Raw genomic sequence first — 10,278 nt, forward strand, 5'->3', positions numbered from 1 at the left:
GGGGAATATTTCTGTAGTCTTTGTATGCAACCCACTAATCTATGATATGCATACAAGTGATAAAGCTAATTTTCGCAAAAAATCAGCTTTATCAAATCGGGTAACATGAAATTTAAAAGAACTACAAAACCCATCAGAGATATAAAACAAAAGGTCCAAATTATGACAAGTGCCAATTTATCTTTTTTTATCTCCTGATTATGACTTTATTTCATTATTTCAAAATGTTGTCACAATTTCGACTTTTCACGTCATAACTATGACGTTCATTCTTTAATTATGAGTTAATATATCATTTCGAAGTTGCTTTTACAATGGGCCGCTGTGGGGGATGGGAGTGCGTACGTGTGGAGTCCCCCAGATATTTGTATGACAAATATATCATGTGAGATTAAACTAAAGGCTTCAAATGAAAGAAAACAGTTTGGATAGATGTATTAACTTTTCTTTTCTTTTTGTGTGGATTTACGCGAGTGTAGGCTAATTAATTATTAATCACTCCATGTGGTGTGTTTACATCACACACGATGACAGACGCTGCATCCAATGGGAAAGTCCTTTGGCGGCGAGGGGCGTGGTCGGAGTGAAGGGGGAGTGGCCCATAGCACACCAGCCTCTTTGTCGTCCATGCTGTCCGCACACGCTGTTTAGCAGAGCTCGGGTACAGCGCCGCCCTGGGACTGCGCTCTCCTCTCTTAACTCCTGGAGGATTGGGAAAAGGCTGAAGGTAATGGAGGAAAGGCGTTTTTATACTTTTAAAGGGTCGACGTGACCGTTTCGGTTTCGGTTCGGTTAATTAGAGGGACCGGTGCAGTCACGCGGAACCGCATGTCCTGAGCTATGGAAATATTAAAAGATGCAAAATCACTAAAAAGTTATCATGCCGTATACATTTGTCACTATTTGTTGCATGCATTGATTGTCTGTTAAAAATATTATTCTTAAAAGCAACATTCTTTTGAATGAACGTGTCTTTCTTGTGAAGTAGGCACATTATGAACTCGCAAGTATTAATGCGTGATCGTCGTGATAATAAAAATATTATTTATTCATAGAGCTATTTCAAGGTACTCCAATTCACTTTACGATATGTTCATGGACTTTTACAATCATTTATGGCGAGATCGGGAGTAATCAATAACTTACTTTTGGTGTAACACTTGTATCGTATTTGAAAAAAGACCTGATCGCAATATTAAGTTTCATTCAGGAGCATTAGGATGATTGGCAATTAGTGCTAATTATTTTCGCTGTCAGTAATAAATATTCAATTTAAATAATGCTGTCTTAAAGTATATTAGCTAAAATATATTAATCATCTAATGTTTTATGCCACTAAAATAATGTTTCATAATTTTACACAGTTTATATATTCAAATGGCATGGGCACAGTATGAGAACATGCTGTTCTGGATAATGTATCCCACAATTCAGTGGGACTGACATTTCTACTGTGACATGGTCATTGCATCTGCACTTATTATATGAACAGAGCGCTGGCATCTTTATATAAAATGTATTCGTAAATGCATAAAAAATGTTTTTTGCAGGATTATAGTTGAATCCTTAATTTCTAGCGATTATCATCGATTTGATTACAGAGACCGTCTCTGCATTTAATAACAAATAGTTCATACTTGACATTATACATACCTATAATTGTATTCTCCTATTTGATACTGTCAGTTTTTTGATACAAGCTATATTAATAAAAGTGACTGAATAAGTAGTAGAATGAAAAATGAAAATTCAGTCATTAATTATTCACCCTTGTGTCCTTCCAAATTTCAGCGGCTCAGCTATAATTTTAGTAACAAGAATACTTTTTGAAATAATTTAATTCAACAATTTGCCATTGTGGAGACGACTCAATTAAAAAAATATCCCTAGTTTCCTGTACAGTTAGTTTGGTGACGGTCTAGCCTCATGTGTTCATATTGTAATGAATATTGTAATAATATTGTAATGTATTTTCAACCCTGGACACAGGAAACATGGTGAACCAAAGAGCAGACACAGGTTGGCAGTCCTCTAAGAGCGACTCCAGCGGGGTCAGTAACAGTGGAGAGAGCTCCAAAGAGAGCTCCAGGTGCTCGACCCCGGTGCTGGACGCTGACCGCACCGACCGGCTGCGGGACAAGATGAAGAGGCGGATTGAGTCTGGGGACCGCTGGTTCTCGCTGGAGTTCTTCCCACCTCGCACAGCGTCTGGAGCGGTCAATCTTATCTCCAGGTGGGCAAGAAGAAATTGCTTTAGTGTGTAATTTGTTGAATCTCACATAAATCGTATTTCCCAAAAAAAAAAAAAAAAAAAAAAAAAACATATACGTTTTTGCATAGGTTTGTAATAGGAGTTGTGATTTATCTTTTATTTATCCTTTTGTCTATATTGTCTAGGTCAGTGTGTTAAAATGAGCTTCTGGAGGGCCACAGCCTTGGCAGATTTAGCTTCAGCCTTAATTAATTCCACCAGATCCAGCTAAACAGGTCATTCAGGCTTATTTCAAAGCTGCGTGTTGGAACTAAATATTTAGGACTGTGCCTCTTCAGGAGCTTAGATTGACGTCCCTGTTGTGGGTTGTTTATTTTGGGTGAAAATCAAAAGAAAACGGTTCTGTAGCAAAAGTGACAGCAAACCTCGGTTTGCAGCTAAAATGCTAAAGAAGGTGGTGTCATGATCATAAAACATGGGCAGTTAGAGCACCAAGATGAAGATGATCCTCTGCCAGGGTCAGACAAATCAGTGATTTAAATATTATCAAACAGAGCCATTTTAAAGAGTGATAACCTGATTCTCCAACTTCTCTAAAGAATCTGGCAGATGTTCTGATAATATTCAGGCAGAGTAGGGGATTTGATTCATGAGTATATTTTGTTATGCTGGTTAAAAGTCTCTTCACATCCTCATAGCAGTCACTAAGTTAATGGGTCTTAATGAATCCATATGCGTTTATATAATCTGTGGAAGGCATAGGAGCATAAAATGTTTGTCCGATAATATACCTGTGGTTAGAGGATTGTGATTGGCTGTCCGACCTGTCACTGTATGTATGGGATCTTATGCTTTCATAGCTAGCTTGTTATTGCTAGCCTTTCCGAAATAGCCTTCCCTAACATTAAAAGCTGTGTGAATCCTATTATAAGAGGGTTGGACGTAAACAAGCAGCCTAAGAGGTAAAATAACTTTGTAACATTGCCCATTATTGTTCACATTTGTTCTTTATGTGTTAGATTTGACCGGATGGGTTCTGGAGGTCCTCTTTTCATTGATGTCACTTGGCATCCGGCTGGAGATCCGGGCTCGGATAAAGAAACATCTTCCATGATGATAGCAAGCACAGCAGTCAATTACTGTGGCCTGGAGAGCGTCCTGCATTTGACATGCTGCAATCAGACAAAGGAGAAAATAACAGACCATTTGAGTAAAGCCAAGCGGCTAGGGCTAAAGAATATCATGGCCTTGAGAGGAGGTATGATCAGGGAATGATCTGACGCACATTTTCCAAAGGCTTTATTTTACACCTTTCTACGGCAGCATCCTAATAGCCAGGGTTCCTCATAAGTGACTGACCTTTAACACTTGTGAAACTAGAGTTTTACTGTAATTTGTGTGACCCTGGAGCATAAACCCAGCCTCGAGTAGCACATAGTTGCATTGTCGGACAAATATTGTCCTATCCTAACAAATCATACATCAATAGTAAGCTTATTTATCCAGTCCAAAAATGTACACCTAAAGGGTTACTACACCCTAAAATGAAAATTTTGTCTTTAACCCTCATGCTATTCCTAATCCGTAAAAGCTTTGTTGATCTTTTGGAGCTCAATTGAAGATATTTTGGATGAGAACCGGGAGACTTGTGACTGTCCCATTGACTGATTAAAGACAAACTTTAATTTTGGGGTGGTGTAACCCTTTAAGACTGGTTTTGTGGTACAGGGTCACATAAAAAGGTAAAATGGTCTGTTTTTAAATAGATTAAAATTAATTTTAATTTTTTACATTAAAATCAGTCCATCCACCATAACAGAGAATCCTTTTTTTCTGCAGATCCTATTGGGGAAGACTGGGTGGAGGAAGATGGCGGTTTTAACTATGCTACAGATCTGGTCAAGCACATTCGCTGTGAATTCGATGATTACTTCGATATCTGCGTTGCAGGTGAGAAAGAAAAGCAGGTTATCGTGTTTGCCAAATTGCTATTTGGATAAAGTTGACAAAAAATAGGCTTACACTGATGTAGAATCTGTTTGCTCTTGCAAATCTTAAATTCACCGGCTCAAACCCATCACAAATGTAATGATAGGTTACCCGACGGGCCACCCAGAGGCGGAGAGCTACGAGGATGACCTCAGGTACCTGAAGGAGAAAGTAGATGCTGGTGCGCACTTCATCGTCACCCAGCTCTTCTTCAGGGCAGAAACCTTCCTCAAATTTGTCAAAGACTGCCGGGCCATTGGCATCACCTGCCCCATTCTCCCCGGAATATTCCCCATTCAGGTACATGAATGCGTGAACAGTTACTAACCAATCACAGCACCTCAGAGATGTGGATGCCATCCAATGATCTAATCAACCAAACATATGATGTCGTATCATTGCAAAAGACCAATTAAGGTCCACTTTTAATGTACCATGTCGAACATCATAATGGGTTGTCTTGGGATTTATACAATGTTGTGATTCATTAATCATTTTTATTGCAATACATTTGAGTACAAACAAAGGTCATATAGTTCAAGTAGTGTTGTCAGATAAGACTACTGTTTATCTGTGAGCTACTTTTTGACCCATATGTTGTGTTTCGGTCATTTTGACCTAGAGAGGGTTTACTTTTACCTGAAAATTACTCATTTTTGACCATGAACAAAAAAATTAGGTTGGGGGTTACGGCGTTGGTGGAGGGTCGAATGCAAAGCTGTTGGATTACTTTATGTATCATTCACCTATAAGAAGACTTGTAATATTACGTGTTTTGTAGTATAAATTCTCACTCAGTCGCCGGTCTAAAGTAGCCTCGTGTGAGAAACCTTATGTCAAAATTTAAGCAATAATTTTCATTTTCCTCTCTGTTGGATTTAATTTGAGAATAATATTATCATTCAGACTTGTTGCAATTAAAACTATGCTCAAGTGCACTGAGGGTAAAAGCTACTTTAAATGCAAAGGATGGTCACACCAAATGTTCATTAAATTAAGTCAATAGAAGTTAATTGATAAAGAGACAACTCTATTTGTGACTCTATTGTTTTTGACAGCATCCTCATTTTTACACAAATACCTAAAACTAACAGTACTGTAGCTTTGCCGGTAGGTTTCCTAAAGCTTCTTGGAGACATTGGCAAGTTCTTGTGGATGGAGTCTGCTGATGATGATCAGATCTCTGTGAAGCATTGGCTGTCGTCAGCTAAAAATCTCACTGGGTTATTACAATTTATGGCAAAATGAATGTTTGGAAATAGTATGGAGGAAGTTTAGATGTCACTGAACTTCTCTTTGATTTCAGTGTGCCGTTCAGAAAAATGTATATTGATTCTCTCTTTTCATTCTTCAAAGTTTGAATCTCCATTGTTTGCGCAGGGGTATCACTCACTCCGGCAGCTGGTCAAACTCTCCAAACTGGAAGTGCCAGAGGAGATCAAGCAGGTGATTGAACCCATCAAGGACAACGATGCTGCCATTCGCAACTACGGCATCACGCAGGCGGTGGAGATGTGTAAGGTTCTTCTGGCCAGCGGAGAGGTCCCTGGCCTGCACTTTTACACACTTAACAGAGAGGTGGCCACCATGGAAGTTCTCAGACAGCTGGGCTTATGGGCAGAGGATCCCCGGTGAGTGAGCGTGTTAATCTGCTCCTGTTCTTTATGAAAGGAAATACATTCCTGATGCACATGCCGACTTGAAAGATGTTATGCTATTGGTTAACAAGGAAATAGAGACTGTGCATTACAGTGAAGGCTCTTGTTAAACCACTGTATTTGAATTCTGTATAGCTTTTATATAATGGGGCCCTAGGATTTCTGTGTTGGAATCCAGACATCAAGATGGAATTTACAGTATAACGTGGAATTTATATATATATTGGTTATTATTTAAAAGGCTTTCATTATAGTAATGGGAATTTGAGAAAACTTAAAGGTAAAATATGGCCAGGAAGTTATTTTGACAGGATTCATAAGTCACCTCTTTGCATTAATCTTTTTACTTTTAGGCGACCTCTACCCTGGGCCATCAGCGCTCATCCGAAGCGCAAGGTAGAAGACGTCAGGCCAATCTTTTGGGCTTCCCGACCCAAAAGCTACATCTATAGAACGCAAGACTGGGATGACTTTCCCAACGGAAGATGGTACATGCATTGAAATATTTCTTGTCTGACCTTCTGTGTGCATGGTGCGAGGCCAAAAAGTTTAGCAATGCTGTATGTCTGCCATCTCGTCAGGGGTAACTCCTCCTCACCAGCCTTTGGCGAGCTGACAGACTACTACCTGTTCTACCTGAAGAGTAAATCTCCGAAAGAGGCACTCCTGCAGATGTGGGGTGAGGAACTAATGAACGAGGAGAGTGTTTATGAAGTCTTCACCAACTACATCACCGGCCAAACCAACCGCAGTGGACACAAGGTAGAATCGTAAGGCCTATATCAGTATCATAGTTCACTGTGGTAGGTGCGTTTACACAGGCACAATTGCTTCATGCCAAGGAACATCAAGTAATACACAAATATAGTGCACAGCGACAAGTCTAAACAAGCCAAGACAAGGAAGAACTTGTCACGAAGGAGCATGGTTTGTACAAATTTTTAAAGGGATAGTTCACCCTTAAGATAAACATTTCGGGACAGTTTATTCACCCTCAAAGTTAAAGGGGACCAGAAACAGTCAAAATATCTTGTTTTATGTTCAAGAAAGAATCTCGTACAACTTGAGGGTGTGTCAATTTTAGAAGAACTGTCCTTTTAATTCCTTATGAAAAAGGCATTTCCACGTAGCTACTCCAATGATTCCTATCCTGCTGCTCTCCATAGGTCATGTGTCTACCGTGGAACGACGATCCTCTAGCTCCGGAGACCAACCTGCTGAAGGATGAGCTGGAGAAGGTGAACCGCAGAGGGGTTCTGACCATTAACTCTCAACCCAACATTAACGGCAAACCCTCATCTGACCCCATTGTGGGCTGGGGCCCTGCGGGAGGATATGTCTTTCAAAAGGTCAGCACAAACGTATTCAACGGTGGTGTAAGACTAGATCATTTGAAAATGAAAATCCATCCGTTATATCATTCAGTTGAAACTAAGATATTTGCAAGAATCGCCATACAATGGTATTAGAAAGTACAATATTTTTAATTTTTAAATTTTTTTTTTTAATGAATTAAAATATATACAATTATATCAGCTTTATAACAGCCACTAACCACCCTGCTTTCCAAAATATTGGCATGGGATGTCAAAAAAACAATATCGGTCAACCACTGTTTGAAGTCTTAATGCTGAAAGTTATCATTTCCGCTCCAAAAGTTTAAGCTTTAAAATGTCATGCTTTGCATTCAAATCTTGACGGAAACAAAAATTGTAATCACTTTTATCATATTAACTAAAAATACAGCTAAAGCTATAAAATAATGTTATTATCACTTGCAATAGTTTTATAAACATTAACTGTAAAAAGAATAAAATGTATTATTTCAGTTATTATGTTTCAAAAACAAAAAACAATTTACATTTTCACTGGTAAAAAATGGCAAATAGATAAAAAAATATTAACAATAAATATATTAACAATATTTAACAAATGTAAACTCCTGTGATATAAAGCAGAGATGTTTGTCACTGATCAAACATGCAGTGAATCAGGTTTAAATGTGCATTTTTCTCATTTGATTCCTCATACAAAGCCATCATATGACTTCGGTGGACTTTGAATGGAGCAGAGAAATCATATGGACTAATTTTATTTCTCTTGTTCTTTTTGGACGGCAACTGTGATAATCTTTTTTCCAGTCTTAATCTTTGTTCCAGTCATAAAGGCTCGGAAAAACACGAATTTAACTTAGCAACTTAACTTTTGCAGTTTGGTTAAATACAACTAAATCTATTAAAAAAAATCGAAACAAACCTAATAAATGTTAAACTGCCAAAAAAAAAACAATTTTCGTTTTCTTCAGTAATATAATTAAAAATAAATTCAAACTTAAAATTAAAGAAATTAAATGAAAATAGAAAATATACAAAACTAATTCTAGCCAAACAGTATATTAATGAATAATGAATAAAACTGCTACTATAATTCTGTCAGTAAATTCAAAGACAACATCAGATCTAGTTATTCTTGTGATAACTAGATAACCGTGGGAACTGTGCACTTGGTCATTTGCTGGTTTATTTTGGGGTTTATTATCTTCTAGGTTTATTTGGAATTGGCTTACTTTCAAAAATGATTCCTTCACAATCGCTATTTTTATCTTTTGAAATCAACAGTCTTACCTGGAGTTTTTCACATCCAGCGAAAATGTTACTGCACTTCTGCAAGTGCTGAAGAAATACGAACCTCGTGTGAACTACCATATAGTCAACGTTCAGGTAAGCGCTAGTTCAAGAGCAAGTTTACATCAAGTGATATCCGGTTTTTATATTGACGTTATGAAAACAATTGTTTTAGGGCAGGAACATTACAAATGCCCATGATATGCAGCCCAACGCTGTGACGTGGGGCATATTCCCTGGCAGAGAGATCGTTCAGCCCACCGTCGTGGATCCAGTCAGCTTCATGTACTGGAAGGTAATGCTTTTTCCACTTAGTAACCACCTCGAACACCCTAGCAACCACTAAGCAGTGCAAACTTTAAAACGTGCATGGAAACGGTGATAGTAAAAGATAAACTAGACTCCTGGGTTCTGTCCGCTCCCACAGGACGAGGCTTTTGCGCTGTGGATTGAACAGTGGGCGAAGCTGTACGAGGACGAGTCGCCATCGCGCATGATCATTCAGTACATCCACGACAACTACTTCCTCGTCAACCTGGTGGACAACGATTTCCCGCTCGACAGCTGCCTGTGGCAGGTGATCGAAGACATGTTCGCGCTCCTTGACTCCCCTCGAGAAACTCAGGATGAGGGAAGTGAATCTTAGTTTCAAGGAACTCTCAATGACTGCCCGCGCTGCTATTGAAACATCTGGACGCACATACTGAGTACTTATAACGACAGTGTTTTTAGTCCGTTAGCTTAATTCATCCTTGCTCCCAATGTACAGGGAAAACATCTTGACAAATGTAGCACTACAGAAGATGATTCGAGTTGATCTTTAAAGGGACTTGTGTTTGCAGTTTCGGTCGCCATTTTCTTATGTTTTTATCCTACATTTTTAACTATTTATAGACAGTATTTTGGATATCGCATATGTTCGGTATATGATTGTCACTTATGTAACCAGGTCAAACGTGTGGAGACAAAATCAAATACAGTATTATTGCTTACTGTATTTGACTTATAGGTGAGTTCTATGAAAACATGTCACATGCTACTGTATGTCAAACAGGTCATATTTTCCTCCAAAATCAAGACAAAAAAGGGATATTCTACCCAGAAATGAAAATGTTCATAACTTACATTTATCTCCAAAGCCCAAATTGAGACATTTTTATTGTTTTTTTTGTTGATCGATTCCAAAAGTACATAAAGACATTTTACAAAAAAAGGTGCAATCCAAGCCTTTGAGGTATGATGAACAGATTTAATTTTATTTATTTACGTTGATCTATGCACATAAACACGTAGGCAAACATAAGCTCAAACATGCATGCAAAAAATGCAGAAGGATTTGGAACAACATGAGGTGACTCAATGCAGTTCAATCATTTTTGGGTGAATTGTCCTTTTAACGATTTTGAAACATTTGCCATTTTTCCGAGCATATTCGATCTAAATTCTTGTTACCTTAATGCACCTCAATGTTTTATTTTTGATGATTATTGCTGTAAAAATAAATACTACCACGATAAGTAAATAATTCACCATTGTTTTTTTCATGTTACAGGAATGCGAATTGGAAGTGAGTGTTTTTATGTGTGTGTGTGTGTGTAGAAATTTGCCATTATGAATCTAAACGTTTGAATATATATATTTTTTCTGATCATTTCTGTTCTGCTAGCAATAGAAAGCTGAATAAACATGCGCTCACCCCCTGTGCTAACATGACCACGTTCTTTATCACCGCAGAATTATTTGTTTGCTCGTGACTCACATGAGATTTATATTTGGAGTTCACCTAAATCTCAAA

At 38.1% G+C, this 10,278-nt stretch overlaps 1 protein-coding gene across 1 annotated transcript; it reads left to right on the plus strand.

The window, feature by feature from the left end:
- The first annotated feature begins 603 nt into the window (after positions 1-603).
- mthfr (methylenetetrahydrofolate reductase (NAD(P)H)) lies at positions 604-10,196 on the plus strand. Its single transcript, XM_043247716.1, has 12 exons — positions 604-727; positions 1,990-2,233; positions 3,232-3,470; positions 4,052-4,162; positions 4,308-4,501; positions 5,582-5,832; positions 6,213-6,347; positions 6,441-6,621; positions 7,026-7,208; positions 8,478-8,579; positions 8,659-8,778; positions 8,911-10,196. Exons 2-12 carry the CDS (start codon positions 1,995-1,997, stop codon positions 9,127-9,129), a joined length of 1,974 nt encoding a protein of 657 aa, XP_043103651.1. The 5' UTR covers positions 604-727; positions 1,990-1,994; the 3' UTR covers positions 9,130-10,196.
- The last annotated feature ends 82 nt before the right edge of the window (positions 10,197-10,278 follow it).

This window comes from Puntigrus tetrazona, chromosome 8 (assembly GCF_018831695.1).
Source record: "Puntigrus tetrazona isolate hp1 chromosome 8, ASM1883169v1, whole genome shotgun sequence".
Lineage (NCBI taxonomy): Eukaryota > Metazoa > Chordata > Actinopteri > Cypriniformes > Cyprinidae > Puntigrus > Puntigrus tetrazona.